Below are 19,618 nucleotides of genomic sequence, written 5' to 3' on the forward strand. Positions count from 1 at the left end.
GAATACAAACACAGACATGTTAAAATAGAATGGAAAAGGATATACCATGCAAGTGCTAATCAAAAAAGGCTGACATACTTATGTTAATACCAAAGTAGACCTCAGAACAAGGAATATTACCAAGAATACAGAAAGACATTACCTAATTATAAAGTTTTCAATTTGACCTTTATCATAGGTCACAACAATGACATATATCTAACTGTGTATGCACCTAATAACATTGCATGAGAACAGCATTACCTTGATACTAAAACCAGGCAAAAATTACAATTAAAAACACTATAAATCAATATCCTTCACAAATATAAGGGTAAAAATCTTCTACAGAATACAGCAAATCAATCCCAATAATACATAAAAAATATATTACATCACAGACAAGCAGGGTTTATTTCAGGAAAGCAAGGCTTGCTTAAAGTTTTATAATCAATCAATATAATTCACCTTATTATAGCTTCATGCACTTTTTTCAAGCCCCACCCCCTCCTAAAACCCTGGAAACCACTAACCTGTTCTTTATTTCTAAAATTTTCCCATTTCAAGAATGCTACATAAATGGAACAATACAGTATTTTGTGATTGGCTTTTTTCACTCAACAATCTTCTGGGGATCCGTTCGGGTTTTTGTGTGTATCCATAGGGTGCTTCTTTTTATTGCTGAGTAGTATTCCATGATACGGAGAACACTTTAATTATTCATCCACTGAAGGATATCTGAGTTGTTTTCAACTTTTGGCTCTTAGAAATAAAGATGTTATAAATATTTTTGTATTTTTTTATTTGATGAAACCAAACTTACCCACTTTGAACTCTTTGCTTAATCCTATATCATCAAGACTTTCTCCTACATTTTCTTCTAAACATTTCATGATTTCACACTTTACATTTATATGTATGATCCATTCTGAGTTATTCTTTTATATGAGATTTATGTAGAGGTTCATAATTTTGCACATGGATATCCAGTTATTTCAGCACTTTATTGAAAAGACTACTTTTCTTCACTGAATTGCCTTTGGACATTTCCTTTTAAAATATTAACTGAAACTTGTGCTTCTAGGAAAATAAAATAGATATATGTTTCCCTAAGTATTAAAAACTAAAATCCTTGGATATTATATAAAACAAACATAAAAAGACCCTGAAATGTGTAAAGAAGAAGACAAATCAGCTAAGGACCTCAGAACCCAAGGAACAACACAGTGGTAAATTCCTGTGGTTTTGTTTTGGTTTTTAGTCTCAAATATGTACCCCAGACTTGCAGGTAGGAAAGCCAGTAGCCTGGAAATGCCAATGGGCACAAATAAAAAAGTCTCAATAAAAGCCTGCTTCATCTGAAAAAGGATAGCCTAGAAAGACAGAAAATTGTAATAACTTCTCTTCTCCAGGCAAACACCACAGAAAAAAATGGATCCCAAACAACACTTATGGCAGCAAAGCCTGAGTGGGGACCCCAGACTTCCACTTTTCCCCTGAATTGAAGTGCACCCTCATACCCTCAACCCAATCCCCAATGGGATTATGTCAGAAAAAGGTCAGGTAGAATTTTTATTTTTTTTAAAGATTTTATTTATTTATTCATGAGAAACAGAGAGACAGAGAGGTAGAGACACAGGCAGAGGGAAAAGCAGACTCCATGCAGGGAGCCTGACGTGGGACTCGATCCCAGGACTCCAGTATCACACCCTGGGCTGAAGGCAGAGCTAAACCGCTGAGCCACCCGGGCTGCCCTTAAGTAGAATTTTTAACCCCACTAGCAAGTAATGAGCCTTCTATTCTTCCTACCCTCCTCTGACCACCCCCTCTCTTTACTGATTCAAGTGTCAATGGAGATCACATGAGGAGCAGGAAGGTAGGAAAAAGAAAACAGAAATGAGAAAGGAACAGAAAACATAAAATAAAATAGAAAAGTCAAACCTTCATACATCAAGAACTACATTAAATGTAAATAGTACAAATATATCAATTGAAAGATTGATCAAGTGGATTAAAAAATACGACCAAATTATATGCTGCATACAAGCAACATTTCAAATGTAATGAATGATGCAGGCAAATTGAAAGTCAAAGGGTTAAAAAAAAAAGTCAAAGGGTAGAAAAGATGTATTAATTAAAATAAAGTAGAAATAATTATATTATGACCCTATCAAGTAGACTAAAGAGCAAAGAAAATAACCAGAAACAGAGAGGAACATTATAATGATAAAAGGTCAATCTACCAGAAACACACAGCAATACTAAACATGAGTGCACCAAATAATATACAAAAAACGTAAAGAAAAGACTGATAGAACCTAAAGAATAGAAAATTTTATAATTAAATTAAAAAATGAAAATGCAACATATTAAAGCAGTGCTGAGAAGATTATGGCACTAAATGCATACATTAGGAGAGGAAAAGTCTCAAATCAGTAATCTAAGCTTCCAGTTTAAGAATCTATAAATCTATAAATAAATAATCTACAAAAAAAAGCAAGCATAAGGAAAAAAATAATAACTGAAATGAAAGAAATTGAAAACAGAAAGACACTCAAGTTCTTTGGTAGCTGGAGGATGACAGGTAGCTAACATCAACTAACTGCTCATCATTCTGTCTACTCAGTTGTTTAGTGTCTCTTCTTACGAATGTTAGCATGTAATACAAAAATCTTCACACTTTGTGTCCTTTCCCATATGCTCATACATATGGGAAAGGACATATGGGAAAATCTGTGCCTCTACTCTATATCTTACTTTTTGTCTCCATTATACCAGTTTTTCCTAACAGGCCCCAGATAAAATGACCAAGCCATTGGCCCAGGAATCCACATAGATTCTCACTGAGCCATTCCTCCTATCACACAAAGTGGATGACTAGGTATGGGGCTTGCAATTCCATCCTTTTCCCTTTCCAGTGCTTTCTGGGCCAATCTGGAACATGGTCATAGTACTGCCACCCTTGCGGCACCTACAATTGAACCAATTGAACCCACAATTGAACCAATCCATTCATAAACCAAAGCTCAGACTTTTCCTCCTTTTTCTTCTTATTGTAGGAGACTGCTCATATGGCCATAGGTGCAATCAGGAGGAAGGGAGCTAGTATAACTGATGTGAGTGACCTGAGGATTGGACAACCTGTTCACATAGTCTGCTTGTGCTGTTTGGTTCCCACTTAGGAACTTTCTACTGGGAAGTCTTCCTTCCTAGATGTACTATTTCCATTTTAGACAGTCTGCTGCAGGAAGTTTGTTTATTTGCCTCAGGGCGAAGCAATTTGTCTCTACCAGAGCCCCCAAACATGTCAAAACTATCTCTCACATGGCATTTAATTTTATGCTGTGGACAGCATGGCCTTGATTTATAATTCCATCATGAAGTCTGTGTTTGGCTTTCCATAAGCTTTATACTACATCTTTTCCCACTAATGGTATCTCCAACACCACTGGGTCTTCCAAGTCAGAAGACACAAGCAGCAGGCCTGCTTACATGTTGGGCTGGACCTACTGCAGAGCCCTTTCCTGCACTGGTTCCCACTCAAAGTTGGCAACTTTCTGTGTCACCTAATACATGGGTTTGGCCAATATTTCTAGGTGAGGAATGTACTGCCTCTAGAACCAAAGAGGTTTACCAGACATGTGCTTTGATTTTTATGGTAAAGAATTCAGGATGCATGTGGGGTTTTTCTGTTTGATTTTGTTTTACTTGCCTTTATCATGGGCAAACTTCTTTTTGTCTTTTTCTCCTAAGTTTTCAGTTCTACCTAGGCTTATGATACAATTTAGGGAGAGAGACTGCATCAACAAAAAGCAGAAAAAAATGGTCTTGGCAATAGTTGAGTAGAAAACAATGAGACTTCACTGAGAAATATTTATAAATTCTTTTCAGAGTTCTAAGTTTCTCATTCACTGATGAAAACATAATATAATATTATTGAGGGGTCTGGAAAGGAGAAGAATGTTTCCTCTGATCTTTGCCCCTAAATTTTCCTAAAATATTCCATGTTACAATTTAGAATTTGCACAAATTTTCTAATTTTCCTTAGGACGAAAAGATGGCTTAACTAACCATTAGTTTTAACACTCAAAATAGCTATCACTATGTAAATTGTAGATTTTTGTCATAAAGCAATTGAGAAATTTAGAAAAAAAGAAGGAAGCCAAAAACAATTTAAATGGAATCCAAGTTTAATTTAAAGCATTTACATCTAAAAGAAGGATAAAGTGATGGTTGCAGATGCATTAATAAAAGGGAAAAATGGCAATTGTACATGCCTACAATTATATTACTATTTCAATTTAAATTTTATGAATAAGAGGAACTTAAAAGAATATGGGATATTAATTCACACTTGAAGAACACTTGCATAACACTCATGTGCACATGATAACAATATTTAACAAAAATCTGTATTAACTTGCAAAGAAATACTATTAATTTATAATAAAGGTAGTTTTTCTATTCAACTATGAAAGTCCCAATTCCAACAAAACACACCAAAATTAACATATAATTATAATTCAATTTAAAGTTCCACCTTTAAACTCTTCCCAATCTTCTTTGGTAAACAGATCCAAAGAGAGGTTAATCCTAAATAAAAGATGACAAAATTGAATCTTGTTAAGATAAAATGTCATGGTCAATAGTCATCGAAATAACTTAACATTTCTAGGATTGCAAAGCAACAGTTAGCCATTCCCTGTATTTACTTTTTGGTAACTTTTACTTTCTCTAGTCACCATAAAAAGCTTCTAACAGATTCAATGTGTAAGTCATATTTTTCTTCTCCATTCTAGCTCCCGCAAATAATCTTGATGACTTCAACAGCTCCATCTATAGAAACTGGTCGTAAAAACACTCTATCATAGGCCTTTATCTCCAGGCCACTTCATGCCACTCATAAGCAGGGTTATTGCTTTGGATAATGTCATCACTTGGCATTTCTGCTTTAGTTCTAGGTGTTGAAACTTTTGAATTGTTCCTAGCTAACATATTTCTATACTCCTATTTTTTGTACCCCTATATTCTCACTGAACAAGGCCACTGCAACCCTTTGAACTGCCAAGCTTCTAATCTCCTGCTTCACTTGTACCCCTCTTTGCCCCCTCATTACTTCTGATTAAGCTCCTAGAATCCCTCTTTGAACTGAGAATTCCTCTTCATCCTAGACATCATCAACACTGCGTTCTCAGTCCTGTCCTCCCACTCCATCCTCATATCGAGGTTTTCATGCGCACCTACTATCACAACTACTTATGACTTCCACGTAGCATAGACTGCACACTAGCTCAAATAAGATACTTCCAAATACCCTGAATACCTCACTACAGCTAAAATTCAACATGACAAAATAAAACTCAGTAGCTTCATAAAACCAGTTCTTCTCTTGACTTCCTTCTTTCTTATCTACTCATTCTCAGAACTTGGGATCATCTTTCTTATCCCCTAGCAAATCTTTTGTCTCCGCTCCACCCACTCTGCTACTCCCATTTACTCCCATTTCACTTGGATCCTTTTAGAATCTCTAGATTTTACTTCCTGTCTTGCCCTCCATTCCAAATATTTGCACAAAATAACATCAGATTCTTTCCAAAATGCAAATCTGATCAATCCACTGCTTTAAAATATTCTATACTGATGATGTACAAGGTATTTGCATATTCTTTTATTATGTTTCCATAAAATACTTAGTAATTACAAAAGGAAAAATAAGCTTCCTGAATTTGATCATTGTTGTATGGTTATATAGAGATATCTTTGTTCTTAGGACATACACAGTAAAGTATTAAGGGGTAATGTTTATATGCTATATACAATTATATCCTACATATATATATATATATATATATATATATGTATGTATGTATGTATATATTTAGAGAGAGAGTGCTTGAGGGGAGGAGCAGAGGGAGAGGGAGAGAGAGAATCTCAAACAGACTCCACATTGAGCATGCAGCCAGACATGGGGCTTGATCTCATGACCCTGAGACCATGACCAGAGCCAAAATTAAAAGTCAGATGCTTAACTAACTGAGCTACCCAGGCACCCCTTAAAGGGTAACACTTTATATACATGCACATATACACATAGAGAAAAAGAGAAGGCATCTGAGAATGAAAAAGTAAATGTAACAAGATGTTAAAAATCAGTGAAACTAGGTAAAGGTTATACTGGAGTTCTTTGTATTACCCTTGTAACTTTTCTGTACATTTGGATAATTTAGAATAAAGGGTTAATAAGATGTTTCATGTTTCTTTATTGCCTACTTAATGGAGTACAAATATTACTCACGTGAGACCCTTTGAAAGAGTCTCAGTATTTTAGACTTTTCTTTACAATGACTATCGTAAACAAGGTTTGATCAAACTACACATTCCTGAACATCTTCTTGGACTCCATGAACTTGCTCATGTCCATGTCTAAAGTATACTCCCCTCCCCCACATTCCCATGTACAAAAGTCTGATTTCTCTTTCCTAACACCCATCTTACTTTTCTAGTACTTTTCAAACACCACCAAACTGGATATAATCTCTCCCTAGAAATTTAATGAACTCACATGATTAGCAAACCAAGGCACAACTGAAATGAAAGGAGGAAAGATGATACACTCGATTTAAAACATGTAATATTATCAAGTAACTACAGAATTGCCTAAAGGAATTCAGAGGTCAAAGGTAGAAGAGAGATTTAATGGTCCTACACAAAGAAAGAGTAATTGAAGCTATAAAAGTGGGTTGGTATACCTCAGAATAAATATGTAAAGAGAGAACAGAACCAATAACACTTGTTATTAAGTGGTAACAAAAGGAACAAATAAAAAATACACAGAAAATGCTGTCAGAAAGGCAGAAAGAGAACCGTGTCATAACCTCCAGGACACTAAGAAAGAAGAAAAATTGAAAGCAGTAGTAAGATAATATTAAATGTGACAAGTTCAAAGAGAAAAGGGAAGTAAGAGACATTATTAACAAACAAACAAAAATTCCCACAAAAACAAAAACCATGGACCATGGAAAGAGTAGTTTCAATAGCATTGTGAATATGGGGCCCAAATGAAGTTTATTAAATTTCAACAAATATTTATTCAGTGCTTACTATTTGCCAAACACTGGGTTTAAGGAAGGAAACAGGCTGGAATCAGCAATGGGTATTCTAAAGGTTGGAGACAGTAAGATGTAAAAGGGATGGAAATAAAGCCTATACTTTATAATTGTTATATAAATGGATTCTTACCAGCAGATGATAAGAAGATTCATCTTTTGTAATTTGAGTCTAGGAACAACATAAAATATATGGGAAATTCAAGTTGGCCTCTAGCACTGGTTTTCCCATTAATAAATACATATTACAAAATAAGAGTTATAATACATTTCTAAAACATTATTAGTTTTTGTAATCTGGTTTAAAACTATCTATAATATAAAATAATGAATTACCTGGATATTTGTTTGTAACAGGCTGTTTCTGGAAAACACAGATTATTATTTTAAATTGCCAAACAAACCTTATAAGTTTACTTGGCATTTAATCGAAGGCCTCTTGCTGGGGCACAAGAGAACTGACAAGTTCAAGGTTGTGGCCAGAGCAAATTAGATGTAATCTGTTCATTAAAGTAACTGGATCTGGATTAACTCAGAACAATGCCCAGGGTCTTTGCACATTGCTCTGCCTCAAACAATCCCTTTCACCTAAAAAAACCACGAACCACTTTCTTCCTCCTAATCCCTTCTGCCTCATTCTCCTTAACTGAATAAATAAAATAGAGTATCACTAATCTGAACATTGGTTTATACGTCATTATTGCAAACAATTTATGCTATTATTAATGCAATATTACATGAACAGTGATGAGTTTCCAGAGTAACAATGCTTACAAAATGGCATTCTGTTCCAATTAATTATCTTATGAAAATAGTCTTCACAAAATTAAATTCTGTAGATTTACTGTCAAAATAGAAGTTGTCATCGAGTGACTATACTATACTACTATACTATACTATACTTTACTATACTACTAAGAACCTATCGAAGTGTTTAGCATAGTAACATGTGAAGGAAAGGAAATAACTGTTATGATTTATCAATTCGTGTGGCATTATTAGTTATATAAATTTTATCCAACTTCATTGTTTGAGAATCCAAAAGTTCCAATTACTTTAATAAGTATACTAGATTACATCTAATTTTGCTCTGCCCAAAATATCAATTCAATACTGTTGCAGCTTTAGAACATAGTTTAATTTATGAGTTGTTTTCTAGGAATGAATTCATGACTTCAAGGCCATAATTCAAGGGCAGTTTTGTTAAATGTATTAAATTAGACTGCAGCATCCATGGAAGGAAGTAACTGTATGAAATGACACAGAATGTATAAATTTTATTGCAGTCAAAATGTTTTTCTTTGTCAATATGTATGAGTTTTGTAATTTGTATTAAAAGCTGGCATTAAAATTCAAGCTTAACAGACAAGTGTGTTCCTTTTGCTCAGTAAATGCTAGTCAACATTTACCTTCTGTGCTCCTCCACTCACACTTAGGCCTGTGGTCTAGTCTATAACTCAATGGTTTAAGATGTTTTGTATGTTTAATTATGATGAACAGTGATAATATGGTAGCCGCATTTCTATAGCTCTGTACACTGAATGTGACAATTAGGAAAACTACTAGACTAATATGACCCTAGGGTGACTAAATTGTCGGGGAAGGCAGGCTTCTTTAATACAATCAAAATAGTGTCAACTTACTTTCACAAGATAATTGTTGGTATTTCAGTCTGAGTCTATATTTTTCATTTTCTTCAAGCATTCTAGAAATGACTTTGTACACTTTATTCCATACTGAAACCTTAAAAATATAAGCACAGTGTATATTTGACCGAGGCAACTGGCAGTGACTCAACCACGTTGCATGTCAATTGATATCACTATAAAGCAATATTAGCACTTAGAGACCAAAAAATTAAATGTAACTGTTTTCCCATGGTCAGTGATCTCTTCTGCAAACTTCCTAGCATTTCCTCTTTGTAGTTTAGATTACTGTCCTGGATGAAAACAAGGTCTATAAAGTCTTACCTAAATTGTTCTAATACATTCAATTTTGTTTTCAACAGTTGTAAAAATAGTGAATTTCTATTCCACTGGGAAATTATGAGATTTTTAAATGTATTTTATTCTAGTTAAGAATTAAACATTTCTCCTAGGACATACCAAAGCAAAATTACCAGATAGCATGAATACACTAGAACAGAAAGAATGAGAACTATGGAAACAAACAGATGTAGGCTCAGATCCTGGCTTTGCCACTTAACAGTTGCTTGACATTGGGCAAATGTTTTATATCTCATCTAGTAATAATTTCATACATTGGATTATTAGAATTAAGGAAAAATATATGCAAAGCACATACCCCAGTAACTACAAGTAAACATTGGCTATTACTCTGTTCTCCTCACAAAAAAGGAATTCATTCTCGGGAGAAATAATTCTTAGTATAGTGGGAAGATCAGATGCATATTCAAAATACATTTAGAGTTACTTTGAATGCTATTTTGTACTATACAGGGGTTACACCTCATAAATACTCAAAGCTCAGAAATAATACCATTTTATGTGTCATTATCAACTAACAATTTCTTTAAACCAAAGTGTAAGATATATGGTGGAAAACAAAGATGCATAGAGCTAGTGATCTTGTGTATTTAAAACACTCAAGTTACCATGACACTTAGATAACCAGTCCAGCAGTAAAGATTCATCCTTGTTAGCTTTCCTTCTACAAACTAAATGTTCATCCCTTGTCTTTAAAAGAGCAATATGGCACCAATATAGATACATTATTCTTTTCTGTGAAATCCATGATTTTCTCTTTATATTATACTATCAAAGTTATATATTCTATGAAACATATATTTTCATGCTTTGAAAAATCTCCCATTACATTTTGATTGAAATGTGTTTATATCTTCAAACACTGGAAGGACTGTTCTCTACAGTTAATAAATATTTCCAAACCCAGTTCCATTTCTGCTAAATTAATTCTATTTTCTCATTTCAGTAAATTAAATTTTCAAAAGATGGAACTATTTTTACTGTTGAGTATCTTTACACATTTTTATTTAGAGAGGTTAATCTAAAATTCAAATATTGTTCATTCTCCTTTATAATAATATACCTTTTTCTTCTTCTTCATTATTTTGGAAGCTTCATTCAATGGGATGGGGAAATCAAACTTTTTAGCTAAATTCTTCTGGGTTAAACCTAATTTTAAAAAGAGAGAGAGAGTGAAAAGGTAAAAAGTTTAGCACATATTTTAAAGGATGCACCATCCTGAGAATAGAGAGAATTATAAATGTCTCTTGAGTCGTCTGGGGATTTTTACACTTGTTGGTATATTTCTGAACACTATATATTATCAGTTTACCAATTAGCTAAGACTATGCTGGGGAAAAAAAAAAACAAAACAAGAAAACTAGAGACAAACTACCTTGGAAATGCCTAGGAAGTCTCTTTTCTTTATTGATTTGAAAGATGAGTCCCCAAAAAGTCAGCAACATCTAACAAATACAGAAGCCACATCTTTCTTCTCTGTTCAACTCCAGACACACATTATGCTTTCAACTCTCCCAAATACCTATGGTTTCTCAAATGCCTTGCTCCTATCCTTCCCAGCCTTTGCACATGCTGTTCTATATGGCTAAAACATTTCCCAGCCTTTGCACATGCTGTTCCATATGGATAAAACACTCTTCCCAGCCTTTGCACATGCTGTTCCATATGGATAACACACACACACACATACACACACACACACACACACACACACATATATCCTTGGCAGGCAAATTTCTACCTGCTCTTCAAGACTCAACTTACACCTTCACCTCCTCTCTATAGTCTCCCACACAGCACTAGCTCCAGAAACACTTGGGTAACGGTACTTAGCACACTTTTATATCACGTTTATAATGTGTTTCCTTCACTAGGCTGTGACTTCCCCAAGGGCCACAGCTATGTGTGCCTTAGTCATCTTTCCACCCACACTACCAGAGACACAGTAGGAACTAACAAGGGTTTGTTAAAGAGTGAATAAGTTTCCTCCCTCTACTCACCAAACCATGCTGCCTTCCCAAATATTAACTGTTAGAAGAAAACCCAAGGGCTTGTTCTGTCCAAGGACAAAATCATAAAACACTGAGCATGTGCCCCTCGAAAGCTTTTATATTTGCCTGTAATCTGCCCATCTGAACACTTACCCACCTAATTCCTGCCCTATCACCACCACTCTATGCCTGGCTTTCTTCCACTTATTCAATATTTAGCTTTCCAGGAACCTTCTCTGATTTCTCAAAGCATCCTATGCTCAGTTATCATGAGATTTATCATGTTGTTTACTTGAGGAGTGTGTTTTATTTGAGATCCAGTATCTAATACCATACACATTAAGTATGCAATAAGCATTCTATTTGTTAGTGAATTACAGTATGTTCTAAAACGGTATTTCCCTATTTGTGAAAAGCATATCACCAATTCTAGGAGGGGTAGAGACCTAGCACTAAAGAACCTTAACACACAGTGAGAAACTCATTTTCTTTCCCATTATTTTTCAATCTGATTACATCACAGAGAAAGTCTGAGTTTGGAACTAGTATGTCACTAAGATTTCTCTGACATTTGCTTCTCTCTATTTATGACTACAGAAAACCTTTATTAGACAAACGATTTGGCTAGAATTTAATAATATTGTTTAGCCTTTATTTGATTATTTTTAATTAATTTCTATTTGTGGCAAATGGTACAAGTTTGCCACTGAGATAATGATGTAAAGTGTTCTAAAAAGAAATTTAGTTGAGAAATTTAGTTGAGAGGAGAAAAAAGTTCATATTTAAATAAATATATTAAGTAAGTGATCGTACAGATGATATGCAGATATGATGTAGGAAAATAAGTCTGGGAATCTCTGTTCTTCATATACCCATATGTACCCTTCCCTCTAAATGCCTATGCCTTTGGAATACTATACTTGCATCATTTGCAAATGTTTTCCATTTCCAAGTCTTAGCTATTCTAAACATTATTCCTGGAGGTCAGGGTAGGAGCCATCAAGTCTACCTGTATTTACTGGGGATCTACAATATGTCAAGGAGTATAGAAGATGTGATAAAGAAAAAAGACAAAATCATTTCTTCTACTTGTTTTGCATACATCACTAAGGGAAGCTCCAGTGTGTACCAAAGACTTTGTCCCAACTTATGTTTTCAATCTTTCTCTAGCCTTCTTTCTACACACTGTTTCTACACACTCAAAATATACTTCTAGTTCTTCCCTAATCACTCTCCATCATGGATCCATACCCAGGGCAATGTTTACACATTTTTCCCACCTGTAATTCCCTAGCTCAGCAACATGTGTGACTCTCATGGAGCTTCCACCACTGTGAAGCCTTTCCTAATCCTCTCATTCTCAAATTATTACCACTTCCAAAGCATTTATTTGTACTTCCACAATAGCACTCATCACCCTCCATTATATATCAATTATGAATATACCTCCTAAGTTCTGTGAGAACTGATTTATTAGTCTTGCTTTAAATGTTTGAAGAGTTTCCTAATTTGCTTGCCCCAGGATTTCTAAGTTCTACTACATCTTATAAAGAACTTACAATTTTATCTTCTAGAGTTTCTGATCCCTTCATCCCACCATTCAAAAATCTTCAGTGACTATAAACCGACTGCCTCCAAGGTATTCCACAACCTGGTCCAAAACTTACTTTTCATTCATTCAATAAATATTTAGCCATGCCCACTATATACTACTCATTGGGATAATACCTCCCTTCCCTCCAAGCCATCTCTATTCATTGTGCCAGGATTTACTGGTCATTTATTCTGTATCAAACACCGTGCCGGGCACTGCACACATTCTGTACTTCACTTAGTCTTTTTTGTTTTTTAAGATTTTATTTATTTATGAGAGACACACACAGAGAGGCAGAGATATAGGCAGAGGAAGAAGCAGGCTCCCTGTGGGGAGCCTGATATGGGACTCAATCCCAGGACTCTGGGATCACGCCCTGAGCCAAAGGCAGATGCTCAACCACTGAGCCACCCAGGCATCCCTGTCACTTAGTCTTCACAGTAACTTGTTCTGTTAGAAAATATCATCCCCATTTTACATATAAGAAAACTGAGAATCGAGTAGTTAACTAGCTTGGCCAATATTACACTACTAATAAATGACAGAGCCAAGATTATGTCTTTCTGATTTCAAAGCCAATGCTCTCAATAATCTCTACCTTCCCACTAGCACTTTCTCCATGCATATCCCTTGATTTCCTGCCTTTATGCCTCTCCTTTCCCTTAACTATCAAAGTCTTTCTAAGGTGTCTCTCTTACAGCATTTGTGTCTACTAACTTGCATTCATATTATTATTCATTTAGAAGTTCCTGGAGAGCAGAATATTTGTCTGATTCATCTGTCACTAGCACATAATCTAGTGCCCAAAGTGTGGGAGATGTTCAATGATAAATAATTCACTTAGTTCCCCATAGAGAGCCAGACATAAACATCCTTTTAATATTAATATTAAATATATATCCCAAACTGAGTAAAATTTAAGCACTTCCTGCCTTGGTTTAAATATAAATCTGACTATTCCTGGCCTCACAAGCACAGCAGAGGGGCTCTGAAGCTCTTGGCTCCATCATCTGCCCATCCACCTACCATAGAAACTTCAGAGTTGGGATGCCTGGGTGGCTCAGTGGTTGACCATCTGCCTTTGGCTCAGATTGTGAACCCAGGGTCCTGGGATCCAGTCCTGAATTGGGCTCCCCATGGGAAGCCAGCTCCTCCCTCTGCCTATGTGTCTGCCTCTGTGTGTCTCTCATGAATGAATCGATGAAATCTTGAAAGAAGAAAAGAGAAAAGAAAAGAAAAGAAGAAAAGAAAAGAAAAGAAAAGAAAAGAAAGAAAAGAAAAGAAAAGAAAAGAAAAGAAAAGAAAAGAAAAGAAAAGAAAAGAAAAGAAAAAACAAACGAACTTCAGGGTTGGCATCAATCCCTTCCTTCTCTGTCTTTCAGTCAGTCATTGATCCTGTGCATTGTCTCCATTGCTGCTGCCTTCGTTCACACCTTTCATCTCTGCGCTGGACTTCTGTGACTGCCCTCTAACAGGCTCTGGCCTCCAGTCTCTTCTAGCCCAACTCTGTCCTAGTTCTCCTTCCTCCAGATCTGATCATGTCACCCCTGCCACAAGGGAGCAGCAAAAATCCCCAAATTTCAAAATCAAACTTCAAGACAAACTATATTATTGTCTTTTCCTACCCCAGCAGAGAAGTCAACTAGAGGAAAGCCACCCTAGGCCTGTACAGCATAAAGTTACAAAAGCACAACACCGGTTTTATATTGGCTACCCAGTTACTTCTAACTGGCATAGGTAGGGATCTCCAGCACAAATTCATGCATCCCTTCCCTCACGCCTGGAAGCTTCTTCATCTGCTTTCAGTGTTCCTCACTTCTAATGCACTATCTTGATGATGGACTATTATTTGTCCTTTGATTCACGGCACTAAAACAATATAGGCTCCCAATTGAATCGATTGTATTTTTTCTTGGCTTCTTACCAAAGCTATAGAGCTCCTCATTACCACTACTACCACCACCATCACCATACTCTCTCCTCTTCCTAGAATAAACCTTGTATCCTATTTCTATTATTCAAAGAAGCTGGAAACTGAGGGCTAAAGTATCTTATACTACCCCTGGATTTTTTAGATCCCTGGGAGAGGAGCCAGAAAAAAAAAACCAAAACCAAAACCAAAAACAAAAAAACCTGAGGCCATTAGAAGAGCTTGTTGTCCAAAGTAATGACCCTGGATAGGTAGCTCTGAAGGCTTCCTGCCACAGCTCATTTTCAGGAGCTTTCAATCAAGTCACACGGAGTACTATCTTATACATCTAAATTATCAAAGCAATCTGGAAGGATAACAAACAAAATGTTTACATATTCCTCAAATTGGGCTTCAGTCTTGCATGCCTCCAATTCTATCTCCTTTATATAGCATAGCCTGAGTAAATCTAACCCTACCACTTCTTTTATTTAAGAGAGAGAGAGGAGGAGGAGGAAGAGGAAGAGGAGGAGAAGCAGAGCAAGAGGGACAAGCAGACTGTGCAGAGCACAGAACCCAATGTGGGGCTCCATCACACAACCCTGAGATCATCACCTGAGTCAAAATAAAGAGTCAGACGATTAACTGACTGAGCCACCCAGGTGCCCCTCTCTTCTCTTTTTCAAAAACCTTCAGTTTTAGACTTTCTGAGTTACTGAAGACAATGGGAAATGTAGAGCAACTGACCTCCCAAAAGTTCACCCCAAACAATTTCACATTTTGAAAATTCTATACAAAACTGCACCCTCAGCATTGCTTGAAGATAGAAAAATGAGAACTGCAAAGTAACTGTTTAAAGAAAACAAGAAAAATCATTCAATCGCAGAGCTATGGTCCCATAGGCTCCAGCCCCACCCCAAGGAGGGATTTGTGGCCAGCAGGGACGAGAAAGAAAGGGCACTAGAAAAAGTGCCTGCAGGAGAGCTTTCTGGCCAACAGAAAGATTAAATCCACCCTAAATCTGAAAATACTAAAACAAAACCCTACAGGTCAGAGCACAAACTACAGAGAAGGAATATCAATGTGCAATTTAAAGGGCCAGGGCCAGACACCACATAAAGTACTAATCATGCCATTTAATGGGCCTGACTCAGTTTAAAGGGGTAAGCATGATTTAAAGGGACAGTCTTCCAATTGCATGGCTTCCGCAGGAGAAAGAACAAAAAGGAAGAAGCATAAATTAGGTCACGAAAAAAGTATCAGTAGCATCCATAAAAGTGGAGACCTTACAAACAACACTCTGATTATAATGCAATAAAACAAAGTTTACTAACAAAAACAAAACAGAAAAGTCCTGGAAGCTTTTTTTTTTTTTTTTTTTTTAGTCCTGGAAGCTTCTTAAAAAATCAAATCTATTAAGCAACTCTACAGTGAGAAGAATAACACAAACTGAAATTACAGAATTTTAAAAAAACATAGTGACAATGGAAACACCACATATTAGAATCTATGGGATTTAAAGTAGTGGTTAGAAGAAAATGCATTGCACTAAAGGCTTTAATCAATAAAAAGGAAGAATAAAAATAATTGAATGAAATGTCCTGCTGGAAAAAAGTATAAAAACAACATAGGAAACCAAAAGAAAGCACATGTAAGGAGATAAAGTTTCATCTTTATTTTTTATCTTTATTTTTCAATGAGGAAGAAACTAGAAAAACAAGACATCTCATTAATAAATTGAAATCCTGTTTTTTTTTTTTAATTGACAAAACACTTGATCAAGAAAAAGGGGGAATAGGGCAGCCCAGGTGGCTCAGCCCAGGTGGCTCAGCAGTTTAGCGCTGCTTTTGGTCCAGGGTGTGATCCTGGAGACCCGGGATCAAGTCCCACGTCAGGCTCCCTGCATGGAGCCTCCTTCTCCCTCTGCCTGTGTCTCTGCCTCTCTCTCTCTCTGTGTGTCTCTCTCATGAGTATATAAATAAAATCTCAAAAAAAAAAAAAAAAAGAAAGAAAGGGGGAGTACATACACATGCAGAAAAAAATGACATTGAAACACAAGAAATTTCTTAAAATCATGAGACACTACTTTGCAGACCTCTATGCAAATAGATTTAGAAACACAGATGAAATAGAGAATTTCCTAGGAAAATATAACCAAAATTGACCCATTAGGATTAGAAAGCTTAAAAAGAGCAATTTCATATAAGATATAGAAAAAGTTGTAATGGAATTATTCCACAAAAAGCCCTAGACCCAGATGATTTCACAAAAGAAATCTACCAAACCATCAAACACCAGGTAGTCCCACTGTTATATAACTTTTTCCAGAGCATAGAAAAAGGAAAGTTTGTAAATCTTTTATGAAGTACGTACACTCTAATACCTAAACTAGATGAAGAAGTACAAAGAGAGAAAAACTATGGATCATGATTTCTCATGAATATCAATGTAAAATTCTAAACAAATTAATAGTGGAGTCCAAGCTACTTTAAGAAAATAACACATCATAGCCAAGTAGGATTTATTTCAGGAATGCAAAGTTGGTTCAATACTGGAAAATCCATTTACATTATATACCATAATAATAAATCTAACAATGTATCTCCATAGATCTGAGAAAGCCTTTGACAAAATTCAGCACCCACTTATGATAAAAACACTGAAGAAAATAAAAACTGAGGAATACTTTTTAGTATTTTAACATTTTTCTTTTTTTTTAATTTTTATTTAATTGTGATAGTCACAGAGAGAGAGAGAGAATGAGGCAGAGACACAGGCAGAGGGAGAAGCAGGCTCCATGCACTGGGAGCCTGACGTGGGATTCGATCCCGGGTCTCCAGGATCGCGCCCTGGGCCAAAGGCAGGCGCCAAACCGCTGCGCCACCCAGGGATCCCCTTTTTAGCATTTTAAATATATATGCCTTCGTTCTAAAGCCAGTAACTTATTTAATGGGGAACACTAGAGGCATTCCCTCTACTGATCAGGAATAAGGCAAGGTTGCCCAGAATCTTCACTAGTATTCAACATAGTACTCGAGGTATTACTGCATACAGTAAGACAAAACAAATCTACTGCAGGCATAGGAATGGGTAAAAAAAAAAAAAAGAAAGAAAGAAAGATGAAATTATCTCTCTCTCTTTGCATATAATCTTAGAGTATACCTGGACAATCAGCATCAATGATAAAACCTACTCTAAAAATAAAAGAATGCAGCCAGGTGCTAGGATTTAAAGTTCATTCAAAAACCAATAGGCTAAGTGAAAGAAGGCAATCAGGAAAGCTCATATATTGTATGATGCAATGTATATGAGATGTGCAGAATAGGCAAATCGGTGAAGAAAGAAAGTTTAGCCCTTGCTTAGCCCTGGGGTTAGGAGGAGGGGAGGGCAGTAAGAGGCGGTAGTGGGTGCCAACGGATACAGGATACAGTACGAAAAGGTACAGGTTTTCTCTTTGGGGTAAGAGATACGTTCCAAAATTGAGTGTGGTGATGGTTGCCCATCTCTATGAAAAGCACTGAGTTGTACACTTTAAATAGGTAAGCTGGACTGTGAACGTCTCCATGAACTCTTCAAAAAGCACAGGTGGAGGCAGTAAGCCCTCAGAAACGAGGGAGGACTTTTCCAGGAGATGGAAATGCTCTGGATCTTAACTGTGTCACTAAAAATATAACCTTATCACATCTCGGCATGTATATACATGAATCTTAAATCCGGTTTGTTCATTTATTTTTTTAAGATCGAGAAGTGGGGCGCCTGGGTGGCTCATGTGATTTCACCTCAGGTCATGATGTCACGGTCCTGAGGTCAAGTCCCACCCCCAGATCCCCCTCAGCACGGAGTCGGCTTGCGTGGCTCCCTCTGCTTCTCCCCCTGCTAGCTCGCTCGCTCTTTCTGAAAGAAAAGAAGGAGGGAAGGAAGGAAGATCAGGAAGCTTCCTAGACACAAGCAACAAGCACTCGGAGGGGACTGTGGAGGAGGAAACCCCTTTTACAACGGAAGGTCGGACGCCTAGGAAGTAACTCAACAAGACACGGGCAAACCCTATAGGGACGTTTCACACACAGGGCAAGCCCGAAAGCCGCGCGCGCAGACCGAACAGGGCCAGAGAAAGACCCCCGGCGCGTAGCGGGCACGGGCCTCGGCCTCAGCGCGGCGAAGACGAAGCCGCCTCGGCCCCTCGCGGTGGCAGACGCAGGGGCTCCAGCCCGTGACCTTCCGCCCCCCGCGCGCCGCCCGCCGGGCCCCAGCGCCCTCCGCCGCCGGGCGGGAAGGCCGACGGGCCGCTGACAGGAGGCCGAGGGCGGAGGCGCCCACCGCCCACACCCAGGCGCCCGCCCGCCCGCCCGCCCGGCGCCACCTGCTCGCGCCGCCGACGAGGTACCGCTCTGCGCGCTCGACGCCCGCGCCGGTGAGGAGACGGCGGGCTCCCGGGGCCGGGGGCCGGGGGCGAGCTCCGCGCCGTCCGGGGCCGCCGCCCGCGGCTCCTCGGGGCTGCACGCGGCCCGGCGCCCGGGGTTCCCGCGGCCCTGAGCCCGGCGGCCGCCCAGCCGCACGACGCCGCCGCACCGGTGCGAGCCGAAGCGCGTCACGTAGACGAAGCGCGGCAGGCCCCGCTCCTGCCCCCGGGCGGCCGCCGCCATCGCCGCCGAGTTTCCTCAGAGGCCCCGCGTAGCCCCGGGCGGGACGGCGGGAGGGCGGGGCCACTGCGCGCGCGGCGGGGGCGCGGGGGGGGGGGCGGGGAGGCGCCTGGGGCACGGCCTCTGGAGAACTGTGCTGAGCCGAGGCGACGGTGCGGGAAGGGGGCAGGCCCCTGGGGCAGCCCCCCGCGGCTGGGTGTGCGGGGGCTCCCGTGAGCCGCGGACCCCGCAGGCTGGGGTGCGGGCCGGTGCGGTTGGGGGCCTGGGGGAGCGGGAGGACACAGCACCCCCTGCTGCCGGAGCGTTCCCGGGGCACCGTGGCCGGGCACGGTCGTGCTGGGCCATATGGGCCTCGGGCCAGCGTCCTTCCCGCCGCGCCGTGCGGCCCCCCGT

General features: G+C 38.6%; 1 protein-coding gene across 2 annotated transcripts; it reads right to left on the reverse strand.

The window, feature by feature from the left end:
- Positions 1 to 4,168: 4,168 nt before the first annotated feature.
- On the reverse strand, positions 4,169 to 19,258 carry C4H5orf47 (chromosome 4 C5orf47 homolog). Of its 2 annotated transcripts, XM_072824107.1 has the most exons (5): positions 18,946 to 19,258; positions 10,155 to 10,240; positions 8,729 to 8,828; positions 7,219 to 7,257; positions 4,169 to 4,572 (listed from the first exon to the last, which is right to left on the reverse strand). In XM_072824107.1, exons 1-4 carry the CDS (start codon positions 19,226 to 19,228, stop codon positions 7,238 to 7,240), a joined length of 489 nt encoding a protein of 162 aa, XP_072680208.1. In that variant the 5' UTR covers positions 19,229 to 19,258; the 3' UTR covers positions 4,169 to 4,572; positions 7,219 to 7,237. The 2 variants fall into 2 exon arrangements, with proteins under 2 accessions (XP_072680208.1, XP_072680206.1); XM_072824105.1 differs by lacking the exon at positions 7,219 to 7,257.
- Positions 19,259 to 19,618: the final 360 nt, after the last annotated feature.

The sequence above is a fragment of the Canis lupus genome, chromosome 4 (assembly GCF_048164855.1).
Source record: "Canis lupus baileyi chromosome 4, mCanLup2.hap1, whole genome shotgun sequence".
In the NCBI taxonomy this organism is placed as follows: Eukaryota; Metazoa; Chordata; class Mammalia; order Carnivora; family Canidae; genus Canis; species Canis lupus.

Excerpts from the sequence above, each read along its gene's own strand:
- C4H5orf47 (XM_072824105.1), bottom strand. The coding sequence starts at position 19,228 with ATGGCGGCGGCCGCCCGGGGGCAGGAGCGGGGCCTGCCGCGCTTCGTC. Across the intron at positions 8,829-10,154 it reads TAATGAAGAAGAAGAAAAAG|GTTTCAGTATGGAATAAAGT; the intron begins GTATATTATTAT and ends TATATTTTTAAG. Across the intron at positions 4,573-8,728 it reads CCAACAATTATCTTGTGAAA|GATTAACCTCTCTTTGGATC; the intron begins GTAAGTTGACAC and ends TCTTTTATTTAG.